Source organism: Capsicum annuum, chromosome 12 (assembly GCF_002878395.1).
Source record: "Capsicum annuum cultivar UCD-10X-F1 chromosome 12, UCD10Xv1.1, whole genome shotgun sequence".
NCBI lineage: Eukaryota > Viridiplantae > Streptophyta > Magnoliopsida > Solanales > Solanaceae > Capsicum > Capsicum annuum.
In genome coordinates this window covers 197,159,494-197,181,509 of record NC_061122.1, presented here as the reverse complement: position 1 = coordinate 197,181,509, position 22,016 = coordinate 197,159,494, and the positions used below count along the sequence as shown (strand labels likewise).

Below are 22,016 nucleotides of genomic sequence, written 5' to 3'. Positions count from 1 at the left end.
TTTTCTTGATTTCGCTCATTTATTATTGTAAATTTCTTGGGCAGATGTGAATTGTTTGTTTTCAGTGATGGAAACATGGAGAAACTGGCATCAGGATTATTAAAGCCGTTTGTGACCCATTTAAAGGTTGCAGAAGAACAAAATGCATTGGCAGCTCAGTCTATCAAGCTTGAAGTTAACAAGCGTAAAAATTCTGAAACGTGGTTCACAAAGGGAACTCTAGAAAGGTAATTACCTGTCATACTTGTCCAGTAAAAACTGGGAAAATGAAGAGTCATGTGATTGATCATCAGCATAACATGCACTCTAGGTTTGTGAGGTTTGTTAGCACACCAGAAGTTTTGGAGCTTGTCAATACCTTGGGTGCAGAAATGTCTCAGCTTGAAGCCGCCCGAAGAATATATTCCCAGGTAATTAACTGTCATATACAAGTGACTTAACTAATTAGTAAAGCTATAACTTTCCTTTTCCTTTATTTCAGGGAGAAGGGTATCAGTTTAGTAGCACGGGTAAGAATGCCAGATAACCTATCTGTATTGGTTAAAGAACGTTCCTCTGGGTAGAAACCATGCAAGCATGAGCATTTTTGGGTGGTCTTGAACGTTTTACAACATTTGATGAACATTAATTTTGATAAGTCTTCCGGGTTTCTTAATTTATTACTTAATAAGCCCTCTTAGTTTAAACTCAAGTGTGTTTTAAATGCTAAACCAAGTTTGTTGTTCCACTATTCACGTGTGTTAATATTGCTATCAGGTCTGAAATTCAAGAGTCACTTTTATTCGAAATTGCTCTATTTAACCTGCTAGTTCTGTGGCTCTCTGTTGGTTTTTTCTGACGTTGCTATCGGCTTCATTATTCTTCCAGGAAGTGGTGGATCTGGAGTTACAGTAGCAGCTGATGCAACAAAGTATAAGTCTTTTTTCTTCTTCATGCATAGTTGCTTGTATCATTTGTTGCTTCATTTCATGTTCTTATTGACTTTTTACACAGGAAGGAACTTTTGCGAGCTATTGATGTGAGGCTTATTGCCGTACAGCAGGACTTAATTGCAGCTTCTTCTCGTGCAGCTGCTGCTGGTTTCAATCTAGACACAGTATCAGAACTTCAAATGTTTGCAGACCAGTTTGGTGCCCATCGCTTGAAGTAAGGATATCTTTGGCCTTTCTTTGTTCATTAGCTCCTTTGGGACCTTCCTTCCTCCTCCTTTGACTATCCTCTTGCTGAAGTTAGTCTAGGGTTCAATCTACCCTAATATCCTAATTGTTGTTGTTTAATCTAGGATAGCATCATTAGCATGCTTATCCATTGTCTGTCTGCACAATAAGTGCCCACACTCTCTTGGTGTGACTATTGTGTTTAAACTAGTTGGTTAATCATTGGAAAGGTTGGATCTGTGTGGGTGATCTTGTTTTAGCTTGTCTGGTAGAATGGTCCAAGTGATTCCTAACCGATAAAGCTAATATTGTCTAAGGATGACCTGAAAATACCAATTTGGTTCTCATATTAAACAACACTCCTGCTTTAAGTCGTTGTACCTGGTTTGAAAGGGGTCATGTTAAGTATCCATAATGGGACTGAGCAGGTCATCTGATTTTTTTTTAATACTAGTGAAGTAACTTGCATGCACACCTTGATTATTCCACTAGGTACTTGCACACTCCTACTAATACAGGTTCCATTTAACTCTACCTTGAAATCGTTGGCAGATGAGAAGAAATTAGTTTGTACTCTCAAATCCAGGTAGATGGATATTGCCTAGCAGTCCCGTACCACCGTTTTGTTTTAATCATCCTATTTGAACTCTGTATTTTACATTTTCATCTATCATACCATTGCCCTAGCATATTGTGTCTAGGTAGCCTAATTATTTACACTTAGGCACTGGCGCACCGCAATTGCTTTTAATCTTGTTTATACTTCATTCGTTTGATGAAGCTGAACTTTTACTGCTATTTTCTGTATATCGTTTGCAATATGAAACCTCATTTTGTGTGCTACTGGATAGCTGATCTTCCTGATCCTCAATTCTTGGATAATTTAAACCACATTTTATAAGGTTTTCCACCATAATTTTTTTTGACATATGCCGTCTACTTTATTATGTATCACACTTGGTTTATTATGTATCACACTTGGTAGGGTGTATAAGAATAATGCTGAATATAGTGTATTAGTAATGCTCATTAGTTATCCTGAGATTTTTCTTATGCAATGTTTGGTTTGATATATTAAAAATAACACGCATTGCATAATTTCTTAAAAAATATTTGTCTACAAAAATACCCTCCCCAAATATGATGGAAAGAATGTGGAAAAGGTTTTGAGAGACAATTGTATCTTTTTTTTTTTTGATAGATGCTGGTTACCATCAGAACAGATTTACAGCTGGCTCAAAGCTAGAACTAAAACTTCCTACACCAAAAAAAACCTATAGGGATTTTACAAAATCTAAAATTTGTCGAGCATCCTCTATGCCCTCCTCTTTACACCAAAAAAAGAAAGTCCTCATGCAGTTCCATTTAATTTTCTGAACTGATTCAGCAGTATTCTCCAGGCATCTCTTGTTTCTTTCTTTCTAAATTGTCCAACATATGCAAGGGGGGTGGTCATATTCCACCATTTCTTTTGACTTTTACTCTGCCCTCTGCTAATCCAGCAGCTTAGAAGATCAGCAGTATGTTCTGGCATGGTCCACCTAGTTTGTGTCAAGTCCAAGAATAATGCCCACAACTGGGAAGTTATTTTGCAATGTAGAAACAAATGACTATTTTCTCATTTGTTTCATTACTGAGGGAGCACCAAGAGGCTATCTGGAAGCCTCTTCTTTGGAACTTTTCATGGGTGAGACAGGCCCTTCTAGCGACTAGCCATGAAAAACATCTAACCTTAAATGGTACCTTGTTCTTCCAAATCTTCCCCCAAGGGCCACTAATTCTCCCAGGTAGAGCTTGCACTTTCCTTTTGTATAACCCGTTTACTGAAACTTTTCCATCGTTGTTGTGCCTCGATCTTACTGAGTCAGCTTCCGAATTTGTGCCCTTTAACTCGTTTAGAGTCTGCAGCAGATCAGCTACTCTTCCAATTTCCCAGAGACAATTGTGTCTTTAACCATGCTAATGCATGCATTAGAACCCATTTGCATTACTAATACCATGGATTTCAATGTATTAGTTATACACACCTTAATACCGAATAAAGTGTATAACTAATGCACATAGGTTGAATAAGTGTACCTAACAAGGTACTAGTAATAAACATAGCTATTGCATGCATTATTTTTTCTAATGAACTCTATCAAATGACCCCTTAGTATGCCTACATATCCATCTCAGCCTCTTTATCTCTACTACCTTCATCTTTTGTAACATGTGCATTCTTGACTGACAAGTGCTCTGCCTCATAGTACAAAGCAGGTTTAACTACTGCTTTGTAAAACTTACCCTTAGGCTTTGGTAACACATTCTTATCACATCACATTTGACCAAATATACAACAACGTACCCAGTGAAATCCCACAAGAGAATAAAGTGTACATAGACTTTACCACTACCTCGGACAGGTAACAAGGTTGTCTCTAAAAGATCCTTGGCTCAAGTGTAGCAAATCCTGGTACAAAAAAGAGGGAAACAGTGAAGAAAATATAACTTACAAGAGAATAGTGTAAAGTCTACCAAAAAGAAACAATAGTCAACCCCGATATAGTGCTATAATCGAAACACAATAAACAACATATGATAGGTATCACGAGCAGTGATCAGCTCCACCTCAGCATCTACATCTAAATCCTAAACTACCATACTACTGTTAGTGCACGACAAACACCAACAATCATACGCCCTCGAATGCAAGACAACACTCCTACCTGACTGACCTTCTTCTCTTATGCGCGTCCTCCACATCCTTCGATCTAAGGTCACGTCCTTAGTAATCGGAAGATGCAGCATGTCCTGGGTACTCACCTCTCCCCAAAACTTTTTCGGCCTACATCTACCTCTCATACCTACTGTATCCAACCTATCGCATTTTCTCACAAGGCGTTTGCACCTTGCCTCTTCACATGTCCAAACCATCTTAATCTTGCTTCCCTCATCTTGTCCACCAGGGAGGCCACTCATACCTTATTTCGAATAACCTCATTTCTAATCCTATCACACCTATATGCTTACACATCCACCTCAAAATCCTCATCTCGACAACATGCATTTACCGAACATTGGAGTTTTCACTGGCAAACACTCCATTTCATATAACATCGATGTAACCACCGCTCTATAAAACTTTAAGTTTCAGTGGTATCTTTTTTAAAAATTAGAGGGAGAAGAGAAGAGAATTTGGGAATTATTAATTTCTTCAAAAAAAGAATTCGGGAATTAGTGTTTTGATATTCCCTCAAGCTAGTGGGCTTAAATAATGTTACAGAGAATGTAAATGAGGAAGGAATATTCTAAGTGTCTAATTATGGGGATTTGGAGATATTCCCGTATCTACACTATCTAATTATAGAGATATTGTCATATCTACATTATCTAATACTCCCTCCGTTTCGTTTTAGTTGGCCCTCTTTCTAAAAAAAATTGTTTCAATTTACTTGTACAAGTTATAAAATCAAGACTATTTTACACATATTCTTCCCATTCTACCCTTGATAGTATTAAATATAACCACACTTTCCAAATTTTTTGAAAATAACACTTTTATATTTTCAATACTACCTTTATGAGACTTTACTTTTTTTCTTCTTTTCAAGACTTTACTTTTTTCTTCTTTTTAGAATTTGAAATAAAATATAAAACTTTAAATAAAATACATTCGCCAAAAAATGCTTAGAATAAAAATTTCATGTACATCAATACACATTTTAATGAATAAATAAGCAACATTTGTTGACCCTATTTGTTGAACTATAAATTTTAAATTTGCTGAACATTTGTAATCCTATACTCAACATTTGTAAACTCTATAGCTGAACATACACGTTTTACAATCCTACACTCAATGATGCATTTTTTTTAGATAGAGTAATATGGAATGGAGTGTTCATGTTTTCACTTCTCCAAAATTGTATTTTAATGATTTATAGATTCTAGACATATACATACATGGTTGGAATAATTGCACCAACTTTCCATGCTTACTTTATTATTGAATCTTACAATGTCAAGAAGGGTAAAAAGGTGAAATACACACCTAATTATTGGATTTCTTAATGGGTGTGCCAAGGTTGAAAGGGCTGTCTAATTCGAAACGGAGGGAGTAATGATCATATTTAACACTTCCCCTCAAAGCTGGGTCATATAAGTCATATGGCCCTAACTTGCCACAAATATAGTCAATTCTAGATCTTCAGAGTGATTTTGTGAAAATATCCGCTAGTTGATCTTTTAAGTCGAAAAAACTTGTAGAGATATATACAAACTCAATCTTGTCTCAAATGAAGTGACAATCTCTCTCAATGTGCTTCATTCTTTCTTGAAACAATGAAGCACGACAGTATAAGCGATATGTAGTGCAACTTGGTTATCACAAATCAATTTCATTGGTTCAACTCCTCCCATCTTCAATTCTTGGAGAAGTTGTCTCAACCATTTAAGCTCATATGTAGCCAATGCCATAGCTCGATACTCCGCCTCTGCGCTGGATCTTGTCCCAATATCTTGAGTTTTACTTTTCCAAGATGTTTGATTACCTCCCATTAGAACACAATAACCTGAAGTGGACCGTATATTAGAAGGAGACCCAGCCCGATCTGCATTAGAATACCCAACAATGTGGGTGTGTCCCTCGTCTTTATACTATTAACCTTGTCCTGGAAAGCTGGTGATATATCGCGGAATGTGAATCACCGCATTCCAGTGACTATAACAAAGTGATTGCAGAAATTTGCTAACTACACTAACCATAAATGAGATGTCTGGTCGTGTGACCATAAGGTAGTTGAGTGTGCCAACAAGTCTCCAATATCTGCTAGGATCTTTTAGAGGCTCCCCTTGTTCTGGTTTAAGCTTAGTATTTGGATCTATGAGAGTGTCCACATGTTTGCAATCCAACATACTGCATCTTCCAGAATGCCAAAGGAATATTTTCTTTGTGTAATAGCAATACCATTGACAGATTGTGCCACTTCAATGCCTAGAAAGTATTTTAGCTTGCCCAAATCCTTAATCTGAAAGTGACTTGAAAGGTGTTGTTTGAGTTGAGAAATACCTTCATAATCATCACTTGTGATAACAATATCAACATAAACAATTAAAAAAATGTGTTTTCCATTAGATGAATGCCGACAAAATACGAAGTGATCAACTTCTGTTCGAATCATTCCAAACTCTTGGACAACAACTCGAAAATGACCAACCCATGCTATAGGAGTGTGCTTGAGACCATAAATGGATCGGCAAACTCTACATACTAGTCCAGACTCCCTTTGAGCAACAAATTCCGGTGGTTGCTCCATATAAACCTCTTCAGCAAGTTCTCCGTGAAGGAATGCATTTTTTATGTTGAGCTGGAAAAGGAGCCAATGTTTCATTGCTGCTATAGATTGAGGAGACGAACAAAATCTATCTTGGCAATATGTGAGAACGTATCTCCATAGTCAATGCGACAAATCTGAGTATATCCCTTAGCAACCAGTCTCGCTTTGAGATGATGAATAACACCATCTGAAGCTACCTTAATTGTGAATACCCGACGACAACCAATAGTGGTTTTGCCTTTTAGTAAAGGAACAAGCTCCCAAGTACCATTGTCATGCAAAACAGTCATTTCTTCAATCATAGCTAACGCAAACCTGGATGAACCAATGCTTCTGCCACAGTTTTGGGAACTTTGACAATGGACAAGTTACTGACAAACGATGATAACTTAATTAAGTATAAATTAGATCTTGATTGGCAGTAGTTATAGTACCTTTGCAAAGAGCAATAGGAAGATCATCTAATGAGTGCTCGATTGGAGCCCACATCGAAAAAGGGATGGTAATTGGTCTCCTTATATGAACTTGCACAATTCTCCCTCATGAGCTGGCTTTTGGGGTGTGAGTTAGGCCCAAAACTTAATTTAAATGGTATTAGAGCCAGGTCTATCCCAATTCTTTGTTCACCGATGTTGGGCCCCGTATTATATTGTCAATGTTTAGTTAACGAGGTTTCAACGTGCGAGGGAGTGCTATATATCCCACATCGAAAAAGGGATGGGTAACTGTTCTCCATAGATGAACTTGCAATTCTCCCCTAATGAGTTAGCTTTTGGGGTGTGAGTTAGGCCCAAGACCTAATTTTAAAAAGTGCTTTGCGTACCTATATCAGAGTTAGAAATATTAATTGAATTAGCAGGCTCGAGAGGAGGCTGAGGTCGTCGGGAATAGACCTTAAGAGAAGGAGGTGAAGCTAGGGATGGAATAGTTGGAATGGAGATGGTTGATATGGTCTTTTGATTTTTCGTATTAGGAGAAAAATACGGTGAAGACTCAAAAAAAGTAACATCTGCTGAGATCAAGTTCTTGTTAGTAGAGGGGTCAAAGCATTTGTAACCTTTTTGTAGATGAGAATATCCGAGAAAGACACATTTAAAAGCCTTGTGTTGAAGTTTATCTTTTCAGTGGTAAGGTTATGGTTATGAACAAAATAGGTGCAACCAAACACATGTGGAGGAAGGGAAAATAAATTTTGGGCTGGATAGAGGATTAAGCGTGGACTCTTGTACTGCAAAACAAAAGAAGCATACGATTGATTAGGTAACAGGCAGTTATAACGTCATTAACCTATAAATGTAAAGGGACATATTGTGAATGTGTAATGTCTGAGTTGTTAGAATTAGATGCTTGTTCCTATGCACAACAACTCCATTTTATTGAGGAGTATGTGCACAAGAAGACAAGTGCATATGCCATGAGATGACATGAAAGAAGAGAAAGAGGTGGAGAAATATTATTGGGCATTATCACCGATTAACTTCTTAATGACAGTACCAAATTGATTGCGGATTTCAATACAAAATTTCTGAAAGATAGAGAATAACTCAGATCTATTTTTCATTAAGAATAACCACATGCATCGAGAATAGTCATCAATGAAAGTCACAAAATAATGAAAACCTAAGGAAGAACTTACACGACTTGAACCCCATATGTCTGAATGTACTTTAAACATAGAGGCGACCCTATTATTGACGCGCTTTGGAAAAGAGGAACGAGTGTGCTTCCCAAGCCGACACAACTCATATTCTAACAACGCTAAACTAAATAAAACTGGGAACCATCTTCTGTAGTTTCAAGAGACTCGGATGACGTAGTTGAGTATAGAGAAATTCAGAGGAAGTAAACGAAGTGAAAGCAACATGTGGTTGTGGGGTGGATAACAGGTACAATCCCTGTGACTCATGTCCTTTTCCAATTATCTGTCCTGTATTCCAGTCCTGCAGAAGAACAAAATCATCAAGGAAGGTTACAACACAGTTCTGGTTTTTGGTTAATTTGCTAATGAAAATAAGATTATATGGACATTTAGGTGCAAAAAGAACTGATTTTAAAGGTATGGAAGACAGAGGATGAGCTATACCTATCCCTTTTACAACAATCATTGATCCATTAACCAAAGTCACAGTAGAGAAGATAGAAGGGGCAGTAAGATTAGAGAGAATATTTTTGTTACCAGAAATATGGTCAGAAGCACCAAAATCAAGAATCTATTGTTCCTGAGATGAAGATTGTGTGATGTAAGCAAAGGAGTTACTAGGTTGCATTGTGTAAGCAGCCGATGAAGTTGATGATTGTTGCTTTGATGCTTTGAATTGTAGGTAGTTAATATAGTCTGTTGTAGTTAAAGTGATAGATATCGATGATCTGTTGTGGGCAAATACCATCTCCTTTATGAGCCACATTTGTTGTGTATCCAGGGTGGTCATTATCACGTGGAGACATTATTTATTACCAAAAAAATGTAGAAACCAGTTGTAACCAAAAAAAGGCAGATTTTTTTTCGTTTTTGCGATTCTGCTTTGCAGAATTGTTTTTTTTTTTTGAGAAAAGGAAGAAAAATTAGAGAAAGGAGGACTCTAATACCATAGAAATTAGAGGGAGACAAGAAGAGAATTTGGGAATTAATGTCTTGATTATTCCCTCAAGCTAGTGGGATTAAATAGTATTACAGAGAATATAAATAAGGAAGGAAACTAATAAGAATATTACACAATATTCTAAGTGCCTAACTATGGGGATTTGGGGATATTGTCATATCTACTTTATCTAATAATGATATCATATTTAATATTTTTTATCACACAATACTCCGGAAGCAAGCTTCCACTTCATTCATGTTGCAATATGATGTGTGCTATCATTGTTGGTGTCCCCACTACCCTGGATAATAAAGTCAAGATACTTGAAACTATCACCTTTGGGGATAACCTGTGCATCCAGCCGCACTTTCTCGCCTACCTCATGCTACCTCTTACTGAATTTGCACTCCAAATGCTTTGTTTTGGTCCTGTTCAACCTAAACCCTTTTGCTTTCAGAGTTTGTCTCCACACCTCTTACATATCATTAAATCCGCTATGCCTCTCATCAATCAGTAATATGCCATCTACAAATAACATATACCAAGACACTTCATCTTGGATGCACCGCATCAATTCATCTATCACCAAGGCAAAGAGGAACGAACTAAGAGCTGGTTCTAGGTGTAACCCTATTTCCACAGGAAAGTGCTCTGAGTCTCCTCCTACCGTCCTGACCACGTTTTAGCTCCATCATACATGTCTTTTATCACCCCGATGCAAGCCACCGGTACACCTCTATCCTCCAGGCATCTCCAAAGGATTTCCCTTGAAACTTTGTTGTAGGCCTTCTGAAGGTCTAGGAACACCATAAGTAAGTCCCTCTTCCTTTTTCGGTATTTCTCCATTAGTCTCCTTACAAGATGGATGGTTTCCTGTAGACCTCCCTGGCATGAAACCAGTTACTTCCCTCGATACTTTATTGTGGCCTTCTGAAGATCTAGGAACACTATATGTAAGTTCCTCTTCCTTTTTCGGTATTTCTCCATCAGTCTCCTCACAAGATGGATGGCTTCCTGTAGACCGCCCCGACATTAATCCAAACTGGTTCTCAAAAATGGATACACCCCTCCCCACCCTCATATCCACCACCCTCTCCCAAACTTTCATAGTGTGACTTAATAACTTGATACCTCTATAATTGTTGCAATTCTGAATGTTGCCCTTATTCTTATACAATGGGACCATTGTACTCCACTTCCACTCTACAGGCATCTTAGCTGTCTTAAAGAATGACATTGAACAAACTAGTCAACCACTCTATACGTGCCTTGTCCATGCTCTTCCAAAATTCCGCAGGAATCTCATTAGATCCGGTCGCTCTTTCCCTACTCGTTTACTAATAGTGCGTGTTACGCGCGTCACCTCCTCAACCTCAATACACCTAAAATACCCAAAATCCGTATGTCTCTCAGAGTGCTCAAATCACCCAGCACAATAACTCTTATCACCCAACATGTTTGACCAAATATAATTTGCTTATATTACTTGTTGGACTGGTAAGCACATCAATGGTTACATAGCAATGAAATACACAACATTTGTGTTTTATATAGAACAATATACTTGGAACATTTTTATTTCTTCATCCCCTTTGGATTTGGTAGTGGTAAGGTCTGCGTACACTCTACCTTCCCTAGATTCCACTTGTGGGATTTCACTGGGTATGTTGTTGTTGGATTATGTAAACAGATCATTTTATGTACCCTTTTACAATTTCAAATATAATAAATGGATCTCTTTCTTTTTCAGTGAAGCATGCAACAAATTTATATCCTTGAGTGAGAGGTGGCCAGATTTGATCAGTCCGTGGAAAGGGATGCAAAGAGATGATCAAGCTGTTCGGTGCTCTTATGGATCAGACATGTCGATTGATGAGGACCCTGCTATTTCCGACCAGCCACCTACTCTGTCCCATTCTACTAGTCGAGAATCCTATTTTATCAAACAACAGCATCCACACCACCTCAACCAATGTATGTCCTCGCAATGTCAGCAACTGACACCCCCCTCGCAACATTACAATAGAGAATCAAATGTAAAATCAGAAGAGAAGAGTAAGGAAAGGGATGTCATCGCTCAGAAAGAAAAGGAAGTCGACACTTCACCCAAGCAAGCCGAATCAGCCGAGCTTAGTAGACATAAAAGGCGGCTCAGTGTGCAGGACCGTATCAGCTTGTTTGAGAACAAGCAGAAGGAGGAAAGTTCTGGGAGCACTGGCAAGCCAGTGGTTGGAAAACCTGTAGAACTTCAGAGGTTATCATCTGGTGTCTCAACCCCACCTGTCATTGAAAAGGCGGTGTTGAGAAGATGGAGTGGTGCCAGTGATGTGACCATTGATTTGACTGGTGACAAGGACACTGAGAGCCCTCAATGCACCCCTTCTTCTGCCTCTGTTTTTCAGTCCAAGTCAAAGGACCAAAAGGCATCAAGTTTGACTGATACAGCAAGCTTTGGCAGGCCAAATTTATGCAGTGTTTCATCTATGATTGGTGACAGCAAATTAAATGAACAGACAGATGATAATTTTAGGATTCCATATACAAATGAAAAGGAAGAGGTGTCTGATGCGAAGCGATTAACTGGTTCTTACAGGAATATAGAAGATTCTTCCAAGTCTATATCAAATTCTACTTCAGATATCCTTGATACCGATGGATGGAAAGAACAAGCTAGTGGAAAGTCCAGGTCAATCACACTTATTAGAAGGGCTGACGAAAAGAGTCTGAAAAATCAAATGGAACCTGGAGGACAATTTCTCACATCCCCTGGCAGTAAGCACAATCTAATTGCTTCAACTCCCAACTCAAACTTCAAAGGGTCCCAAGGAGGTGATGAGTTTGGAGGGAATAAAGGCGAATTGATTCATAAGGCTGCTGGCCTGAAGAATCATGGTGCTCGGCAAGAGCGTGAAGCTGTGAAGGCCAAGATTTGGAATCAGGAGGAACTGGGATCAAGTGATCTTTCAGTTTTGTGGTTACGAGATAAGTCCTCTCAAAGGATTACAGAGGACTCTGTGCCGTTGGATAGCAGTTCTAGAGTAGAAGTTACAGAATCGTTTTCTGCTAAAGGCATTGAAAATGATTCTCTGTACCTGCAATCAAGATGGCGATCCCCTGACAAAATTGAGGAAGTTGGTGAGGATGAGTTGGGCCCATCTGAGAAATTAGCAGGTGCTTCTGCATCAAATGGAGAGGATTTCAGACAGCAACTAATGAAGCTTAAAACACAAGGTGCTGCCGCTGACCAGATCAGGAAGGCACAAGATAGCAGAGATGAAAGCAATTCTGGAACTGGCAAACTGATGTTGTCCGGCAAAATGTTTATGGAGGCTCAGGATGGACCCAAGTCATTTTTGACACCCCCTATAGGTAAACTTCAGAGGGTAAGGCAGTCAAAAGGAAATCAGGAGTTGAATGACGAGTTGAAAATGAAAGCTAATGAGCTTGAAAGGCTTTTTGCTGAGTACAAACTATGTGTCCCAGAAGACCTATATAATTCTACCAGGAAAAGCAAGGCCAGCAACATGCAAGGCCGGCAAGTTGCAATTTCTTCCAACAAGAAGCCTGATGTAGATGATGCTCTTGTTCAATTATCTGACAATTACATGTTGAAAGAGTCTGCCACAAATTCCGATGATGTAGATAGATCCGCTATTACTCCACCGATTAAAGAGACTGACAATCAGACTTTTGGAGATCTTTTAAGTAGGACTTCCTCTGAGCTTAGTTTTTCAGATGGCTCTCGAGGAAAATTCTATGAGATATATATGCAGAAACGAGATGCAAAACTTAGGGAAGAATGGAATTCTAAGAGAGCTGAGAAGGAAGCCAAACTGAAGGCATTGGAGGATAGCCTTGAGAGGAGTAGAACTGATATGAAGGCCAAGTTTGCAGGGTCCACTGACAAGGTCAGTGCTGTTTCTGGTGTTCGTCGACGTGCTGAGAGACTTCAATCATTTAATTCTAGGTCCATTTTGAGGAGAGACCAGGTATTTTAGTTATGTTCTTTCATTAAATTAAGCAATACCCACTCACGTCCTCATTTCTGCTTCTTGTTCTTAGAGTTGATTGGTTGTTTTTCTGTTATGTGTAACCAACCTTGAAGAAGTTTCCTTTAACAGCAACAATTAGTTTTTGAGCAAACTGATGAAGAAGGTATTCCTGAATTTCCAAAGCGGAAAAAATATGGTAAAGACAAGTCTTTTGATGAAACATTTGTTGGGGAGGATCGTTCTAAAAACACTCGGAACAAGAAACTATTTCCTGTCAAAAGTTTTTCTTCATCCACACCTTGCACCTCAGTAGTACCTGTTCCAAGGTTTGGCAGGAAAGCTTCTAGTAGTACCTCAGGTAGACGAAGATTTCCATATGACAATCCTCTTGCTCAGTCTGTCCCAAACTTCTCTGTCATCAGAAAGGAAAACACCAAGTCTTCTTCTGCAGTTGGTAAAACAACTCGTTCACAATCTTGAAACTATATCCGTGATAAAAGCTCCAGTGAAGGGGCATTTGTCAAGGAGGAAAAATCATGGCGATCACAATCCTTGAGGAAAACACATTTTGCCAATGTGGGAGAATTTAGCGAAGCATCTCCTTTGAATTCAGATGGTTTTGTGGCACCACTCAGGTTTGAGATGAAACAAATTGGCAATGATAAATTTCTAAAAAGTTCAGATTCGAAAACTTTCTTAATAAAGGGTAAAGACCCTGTCTTTAGCGCTAGAGCTGGTCTGACTATGAAAGGGTCTTCTGTCGTATCTAAGCTTGAGGACAATGATAACGAATCTGGTGATATGGTTCTTGAGCTTAAAGATACAGCAGACAGGGACCAGGATAAAGAAGAGGAAGAATTTGAGAACATGACATCTGAACTTCGGGCGTACTTTGATAATGGGGAGCAAAGACTGAGCCATGATTCAGAGAAGATGGTGACCTCTGGATCAGAAAGTGGTGATGTTTTGAGATCATTTTCCCAGGTGGACTCTGCTCTGGAAGCTGTATTGCCTTCTGAATTTCTTTCTGGTGAAACTGTACAAGATTCAGTGGGAGAAAGTCATGTCTCATGGAATTTACATGCTCACCGCCCTTTTTCTTATGCTCAAGAGATGTCTTATGTTGATGCATCTGTGGAATTGCCTGGGGGAAGTCCTGTGTCGTGGAATTCAAAGTCTCTAAGTCAGATGGAGTGTGACGCAGCTAGAAATAGGAAGAAATGGGGAATGGATCAGAAACCTATGTTTGTTGCAAATTCTGCTCAAACTCAATCGCGCAAGGATATGGCTGGAGGATTTAAACGGTTATTGAAATTTGGGAAAAAAAATCGTGGCACAGATAACTTAGTTGGCCTGATTTCTGCAACTACCTCCGAAGGAGATGATGGCACAGAAGATGGACGTGATCCTTATAATCGATCTTCAGAATATCTTAGAAAGTCAAGAATGGGCCTCTTAAAAGGGAATCCACTCGATGATAGCTTGTACGGGGATGAGGTTTTCATTGAACGAGGTGAAATTTGATGTTTCACTTTTTAAAAGAAAAATTTCTTGTTTTTATATGTCAGATTAATATTGGTCGTCTGAAATTTGAATTATTGGTCTGATTGTTAGTTGTTTTATGGTGACATAGTGTTAACAAATGATATTATTGATCAGTTAAAGAGTGCCTTATCACCATATATTGTAAGCTTAGGATGCCCAGATTTTTTGTGTATTTATTGAGTAAATTTGACATTTGAAGAAACAACAAAGAGGGTGTTTGAATTGGTTTATTTTTAAGTGCTTTTGACTTTTAAGCTCTTTTTTTATTTTGGGAGGTGCTTGTCAAAGATCAGAAGCGTTTTTAAGCACTTTACTTTAGGCTTAAAAAATTAAAAAAAAAAAAAGCCAAAGGTTGGTAGCAACCTACTTTGGGCTTTTGGCTTTTAGCTTTTAAGTCACTTAAAAAAAAGCCTATCCAAACACCCCCATAGTACTACAGTTACATGCAAATGTGTCTGATGAGGGTAAATACAAGAAGGGAGCTTAAATTGCTTGTAAATCTGTTGAGGGTAAATCTCTGCCGTTGATCAGAGATGGGGCCCTAGCTGTACTTGTAAAGTATATGAACGCTAGGGGCCTTAATGACCTAAAATTGAATGCAGCCGTAAGATAAGGAGTTGATGGTGGCGGTGATGATGAATATGTTTATGGGTTATATGGATATGGTTTTCTGGGATTTGACCACTTACATCCAATGGATTTAAGGAAAGCAGATGGAGGAGGGCAAGGCTAAGGTTATACTTCTGCGTTGTGTCTTTAGATAAAGAAAATACTGAAAATCGTTTTAGAGAGAGAGCTGGCCAAATTATCTGTTTGATGTATTCTCATTTTGTAGATTGCCCACCTACCTGTTTTAAATATTAGCAAACAGTTTTTATTTTCTATTTTTTGAAAAAAGGTATAAATCTACTTTCTAAATGAGGACTTTTCAAGAAGGTATAAATCTACTTTCTAAATGAGGACTTCTTTTTCGGACTTTCTATATGGACTGGATGCCATTAATTTGAGGTGAACAGTGTTTTTAGGTAGTGTCTGACTTGAGTAGAACTCTGTTTAGTAGCTATAATTTGTATTCTCGGCTTCTTGCTTCCAAGTTAGTTTAGTGGGTGAGATAATCTGTTAATGGTTTTTGCTACTAGATTCCTTGAACTTGTCAAGTTTTTTTTTTTAAAAGAAAAACTCATGTTTGGATAGTACATTTTCTTGGCATTTTGTCACTTAATGTTAGGATCTTACCAAGTCTTGTACGCCAGTGCCGCTGAACATTTGCACAATAAGTACTATCGTTCCATCTGAATTCTAATGCTTTGTACTTCCCGTGTTAAATTGGTCAAAATTGAGACTGCATATCATCATATTTATTGCACATTTGGTAATGTCGCAGTATTACTATATTGCAGACATTTGAAGTCTGTAAAATTCCCTTGCTTCAACGATCTGATGTATTTCACATGCTGACTTTTGTTTATTTACTGTTTGTACAGCTCCAAAATCATTCTTTTCCTTATCAACATTCAGAAGCAAAGGAAGTGATTCAAAACCAAGATAGCTCTTTCAGAGTATAAGAATTCCCACTCGTCGAAAAATTAGAATTTCCTTCACAATGTTCAAACAGTAATTTACGCATAGAGATTGAGGTAGGCTATCCTACAATCATGTGTATGGTGTATAGTTAGTATATCATGGGGGTTTGAGAGGTCTTGCTTCCACTTAGCTATCTCTAGCATTTTTCTCTTCCCGGAATAGTGTTGTACTATATTATCTTGAGATAATAGATCCCTGAAGAGGAACATTAATGTGATTTTGTTAGTTAGAGCAGTCTTTTCTTGCGTTGGCATATGACCTTGATGTTGGGTAAATATTAGATCATGGATTGTTTTCTTGACCAGCTTTGTAATGTGAAACACTCTCTCTATCTCCAAAGGTTGGGGTTAGGTCTGCTTACATTCTATCCTCTTCAGACTCCCAAGGGGTTTACGTTGTATGTAATTATATCAGATGTTGCGGGAACAGAGGGGTAGCAATTTGATTCTGATGTATTGTAGGTTGTAATATAAGGTATATTGCGACATATGACCTCGTTATCTTGTGCCATAACGTCATTTTGCATTGTCTAGACCTAGTTTTAGAGTTTTTAACTTGAGATATTACAGTTTACGTTGTGGTCTCGTATCCTAGGTTGTCCCCCTTGAGTCCTTGACGGCGCTTCAAAGTGAAATGCAAAAAATTTGGATATTCTTTAAGAATTGTTCAAAACAATTGACTGACTATCATCTTACAAGACTTAAAAGCATGCAATTCGACAGCCCTCTTGTCACGTTTCGCTTGTCGAGAATCAATTTAACGAATTTTCCAAGCTAGATTATATTAGAGTGATCCAATACTTAAAAGTTAAAATTTAGATGTTCGAAAATTATATGAAAAATACCATAAGTTGTAATTCTTCTTATTCGTATGTTAATTTAGATTGAAGTTCATGTAATTTAACTTTCGAGAAGTAAAGTGTGACAAGTAAAAGGGAACGGGAAAAAATAATTCTTTTTTCAGTACTTTGGATCTACAAATAATCACAATGGCGATGAGCCAATTAATAACTGTAAACTGCACATTCTTTGCTTAGCGTCAAGAATGATAAATAAACAGATTATAAATGATTACAATATGAAGAAAAGCTTTTAAGGAATCAAAATTTTGTCAATTATTTATGCAGAAGCTTACACATAAATAAATACTATATGTCATTTTCAATAGTCCTACATATACTTCCGAAATAAAAAATGGATTCTTTCTTACTCTCTTAACAGCTCCTTCCCCTCTTCCTTAAAATGGCCAACCTGACCAGTACAACAACAACCATATTTAATTGACTATATTACCCTACAAAAATGACAAGAAATGTCACAAAAGGGTTGAGTCATGATCACTCAACTTTTGGTAATTGATCACTAAAGTCGAGTCACTATAGTCACTCGACTTTATTGTCTTTCAAAAGTCACTCAGCTTTTCCAAGTTACCTTTCAAAGTCATTTTAGCCTGAAATATAATTTCCAGTATCTATTCAATTACATGGTAGCTGTAAACTTTTAGAAATTACTATTTAAATTTATTTAGGATCTTATCCATCATAATGACGAAAAAAATGAAAATCTTCAATAGAAAATTAGCATACCTGTTGCTGGTGGGAGATGACAGGTATACCGTGGAATTTGACGAGGTGTACACAAGCTGGCTCGGATGCTACAATTATCATAAAAATATATTCAAGGGATAAAAGGCAGGATGGTCATTTAAAGAAGAATGTAAGGACCCTATGAAGGGTGTCAACAAATAGGACCATAAAGTTGGTGTCTCTTGGCTTAGAAGCCAAGGGAAGTTAGGACACAAACTTGATGCACTAGTAAGTTACAACAAAAGTTGCTTCTTGGGAATTATGTCTTTTTTTGTACAAGAATTTCTCTTACATTTGCCATTGTGTTTGTTCAACTTCTGGTTTTACTCCTCCATCTTCTGTCTTTCTGTTTCTTGGAGCACCACATTGTTCGTGTATGCTTTAGTTACTCTCAACATATCAATGCTAAACTATTTTTCTTTTATTAGGGTGTTCAACTTACTACAACCTATATTGCTCGGACTTTTTGAAAATGTCTACGTGTGCTTATTGGATCCTCCAAAAGTAGTGCATTTTCAGAGGATCTTGATATGGGTGCGGCAATATTTTTTGGAGAGTCCAAGCAATATGAGTCTGCAATCCTTGTAGTTTATCTTTGTTCAAATAAGAATTCTAACAAGTAGATTTTCCAAAAAAAAAAAAAAAGAATATTAAGAATGCTATATTTGAATGTTGAATGTGTGATATAAAGCAATTTTAAAACTGCCCTTACTGCTATACTAGAGGCAGAGAGGCTGTTTCCAATAGACCTTGGAAAAAAAATAGTAAATCTGTTGTTAAAAATTGTAGGATGATTGAAATAGTGACAATCTCATATGAAAGGACCTTCTTTATCTTTTTTGGATTTGTCTGGTTCAATTAGTTAATATGAATCCTCTTATGTTTTAGGGAAACAGGTTGAAGGGAAAAGATGGCGTCCCTCGTACCAGAAGTACTAATTAAGCTTCTACAAAGTATGAACTCCAATGTAAAAGTTCGCGGGGAGTATAGATCAGTTCTTTTACAAGTAATCAGCATTGTCCCTGCCTTGAATGGTTCCGAGCTGTGGCCAAACCACGGATTCTTTATTAAAGTCTCCGATTCTTCTCATTCAACTTATGTTACACTGTCAACAGACGACAATGAGCTCATTTTGAACAATAAATTGCAACTTGGCCAGTTCTTTTATGTTGACAAAATGGAGGCCGGAACACCGGTACCAGTTTTAGTTGGGGTGAGGCCAATTCCAGGGCGACATCCATTTGTTGGCAACCCGAAGGACCTGATGCAAATGTTGGAACAATCAGAGATTCCTGATCAGACTGATCAGGAAAATAAGGCCGGTCCAAAGTTGAACGAATTGCCTGAACCGAAAAAGGAGAACCAGAAGAAGAAATTTGTCATCAAAGAGGAAAAGGCGGTTGTTGCATCCAGGTATATGCAAGGTGTGTCAAACCAAAATGCAAAGATTGGTGGAAATGATCAAGGTACTGGTGCAAAATGCATTGAGAATGAGAACAATGGAGCAGATCACAAAGCTCTACCTTTGAAAGGGAAACAACCAGAGGTTAAAAGTCAGGTATGATCCTGCATCCAGGGACGGAGTTCCGCCAGGATAAGGTCCAAAATTGTTTTTTATCAATATATAATACATGTTGAGAAGGGGAGCCTTGGAGTAACTGCTAAAGTTGCTGCGGGTTCAAGCCTTGGAAACAACCTCTGTCAGAAATGTAAGGTAAGATTGCGTACGATACACCCTTGTGGTGGGGTCCTTCCCTGGACCCTGCGCACGGGGCCGGACCCACATTATCCGTACCGGGTGCTTGAGCACCCATTGAACCCGGTAAAATCGGTTATAATGTATTGTTAAGTACCCATATATAAAAGTGGTTGTTGGGTGCTTTGGCTTTGGTGTGGAACTTAAACACCTTGACACCTATAGTGGTGTGGGTTCAATTCTTGGTAGCAACACACTTTTTTTTCTTAAAGGAAGTAAGCACCCACAACCTACAAATCCTAAATCCACCCCTGCCTGCGCATAGCTGGAGCTTTAGTGCACCTGACTGCCCTTTTTATATAGTACATGTTGAATCCCCTTGCTTTTTTTGTGTCCTTACCTCCTTATATTTTGAACCCCTTGGTAAAAATCTTGGCTCTGGCATTGCCTGCATCACAGATTATTCATCTGTTTCACTTGTTAGAAATTCATATCCAAGATTACTATCAGTCCTCCTTTTTATTCCCTTTACTCTTTTGGCTACAGATCCATGATTTCTAAGGTTGCTGTAGTTGCATTTTTTATCCGTAAGTTATCGATAAATTTAATTTTCATCGTGACATTCAACGAGCCACATTTAACCTGTAATTAATAAAAGCTTCCATTTTTTGGTCGCTCTTGTATTGTAGGACTAAAATTGCTTTCTCATAAGATGAGAAATCGAATATTCTGACGTAGAATTTGCTAAATTTGTGAAACTTGTATTCCAGGACGAAAAGATAACTGTTCTATTCGTTTAGAACGATAACACAAGGGTCCTAGATGTGAATTTGTCATGATCCCAATTCTATTCGGAGCTTTCTGATGACTTTTTCTGCTTTTGAATTTCAGACACGGCCTACAACTCCTTCTCGTAGTCGTCCTGATGCATTTTTTCCAAACTCAGATGTGAATGTGCTTAACAGCAGGGAGGTTTTGACTCCAAGGTTTTCAACTTTAAAACGTCCTAGCAGCAAACAAGAAAACACTAGAGAGAATGGTCCATTTTCTGAAACACTCATACCCTGGTCCTCTCTACCAGCCAACCTCGCAAAGCCAGGGAAGGTATACTTGTTTCTTTGCATTCTCCTTTAATATTTCATGCCATTGTTTGCTAATTTCAAAACCCCATTAATCACAAAAATTGTTGCACTATTTCCAAAGCAGTTCTGACTTAAATGAGGCCATTCGACACTTCATAATAATGCAGCAAAGAAGAAAAGAAAAATTGTGATTAGACTAAACGATTTAAAGAAGACGTGTAGATGACTCATTAGTGAATCAGCATGATCAAAGTGTACTTATGCTTCTCATCTTTTTGTTGTCTCTATACAAAGGGGATTCTTAGAAGGAAGAAGTTAGCTTCTTTAATAGCAGCAGAAGCTCAAGAAGAAGCATTGGCAGCAACCAATCTTCTTCATTGCTTCAGGTATGTGCTATTCTGGACTTTAACTTAGCCGTGAGCCCGTGACATGCCCTTGTGCAATCAAAGAGTTGTTCACGCACTCAGTTGAAATTGCATTGAGTCATTTATCTTAAAATTTCTTCTCCATTCCAGCATGTTTGCTGAACTATGCTCATCCGCATCACCAGAGAGTCCCCATCTCGCTCTCTTCAAATTTTTCACTCTCAACCAGCTGATGGAACAACCGAATACCAAGACAAATGAACAAATCCAAGATAACTTTGCTTCAAAATTATCTTTACAAGACAAGGAGATCAAATCAGGCAAGAAGACACGTCCCTTGAATGTTAAAAATACTCTGAAATCGTCTTTGAAGCCATCAATAGAAGTTTCTGTGGCTGAAAAGGTAGAATGGGCAAAAGGAGACGGCTCCAAAGGCACGAAGGAGCTAAGAGAGGTTCTGTATAATGAAATGCAGTCCTGGTTTCTGAAATTCATGGACGAAGCACTTGATGTTGGTTTCCGGATGAATGAGCAAGAACAGAAAAAGAAAACACGCGCTGTACTACAACAAACGGATTCAAATAACCAAATTGCTCTCGCGTTGTCACAGCTTAAGCACGCCAATGACTGGTTGGACAAGCTAAAGAGTAAATCAACGTTGAATAAAGATGTATCCGAGACAGTGGACAGATTGAAGCAAAAACTCTACGCATGTTTACTTCTTCATGTCGATTCAGCTGCTTCAGCACTTGGAAAACCAAGTTCCTAAGAGCTTCTGTTCACTTAATACTAACTAATCAGCTCATATGAGAAGCATGTAAACTTAATTGTTTCAATGTATTTGAAAAGGATGGTGAAAACAGTTAATTAAACATTACTTGTTTGTCCAGTTTTGTATAGCCGTAGGATTTTGTGGTAGGAGGTTTGCTTCTAACTTCTTAAATCGTATTACAATAAAACAGATTCATTTAGTAACTTTCACAACAATCAGAATCTGGCGTCTGTGAATTAAAGAATGTAGGATGTCAAATGAAAAGAGATGCTAATTAATCAAAGGTCCAACTGATTAATTACTCATGAAAAGTTGTAAAGTAAATGAGGTACATGAAA

At 38.0% G+C, this 22,016-nt stretch overlaps 2 protein-coding genes across 10 annotated transcripts in view; both read left to right on the top strand.

The window, feature by feature from the left end:
- LOC107850935 overlaps positions 1-13,861 on the top strand; it is a 19,195-nt gene extending 5,334 nt beyond the window's left edge. For 2 of the 5 annotated variants that reach the window (XM_047400934.1, XM_047400933.1), the window contains 7 exons: positions 45-227; positions 311-410; positions 482-509; positions 868-910; positions 994-1,146; positions 10,808-13,046; positions 13,179-13,861. In XM_047400934.1, the coding sequence (XP_047256890.1) occupies positions 76-227; positions 311-410; positions 482-509; positions 868-910; positions 994-1,146; positions 10,808-13,046; positions 13,179-13,529 (3,066 nt within the window). In that variant the 5' untranslated portion in view covers positions 45-75 and the 3' untranslated portion in view covers positions 13,530-13,861. Of the gene's footprint in view, positions 1-44; positions 228-310; positions 411-481; positions 510-867; positions 911-993; positions 1,147-10,807; positions 13,047-13,162 lie in introns of those variants that run through there. The other 3 variants (XM_047400936.1, XM_047400935.1, XM_047400937.1) reach the window with 3 other exon arrangements.
- A 990-nt stretch (positions 13,862-14,851) lies between these two features.
- LOC107850934 lies at positions 14,852-21,795 on the top strand. Of its 5 annotated transcripts, XM_047400938.1 has the most exons (6): positions 14,852-15,328; positions 16,079-16,231; positions 18,652-19,321; positions 20,351-20,563; positions 20,836-20,927; positions 21,057-21,795. In XM_047400938.1, exons 3-6 carry the CDS (start codon positions 18,674-18,676, stop codon positions 21,673-21,675), a joined length of 1,572 nt encoding a protein of 523 aa, XP_047256894.1. In that variant the 5' UTR covers positions 14,852-15,328; positions 16,079-16,231; positions 18,652-18,673; the 3' UTR covers positions 21,676-21,795. The 5 variants fall into 5 exon arrangements, with proteins under 5 accessions (XP_047256894.1, XP_016551274.2, XP_016551273.2 ...); XM_016695788.2 differs by lacking the exons at positions 14,852-15,328; positions 16,079-16,231 and adding an exon at positions 17,811-17,991; XM_016695787.2 differs by lacking the exons at positions 14,852-15,328; positions 16,079-16,231 and adding an exon at positions 18,002-18,137.
- The last annotated feature ends 221 nt before the right edge of the window (positions 21,796-22,016 follow it).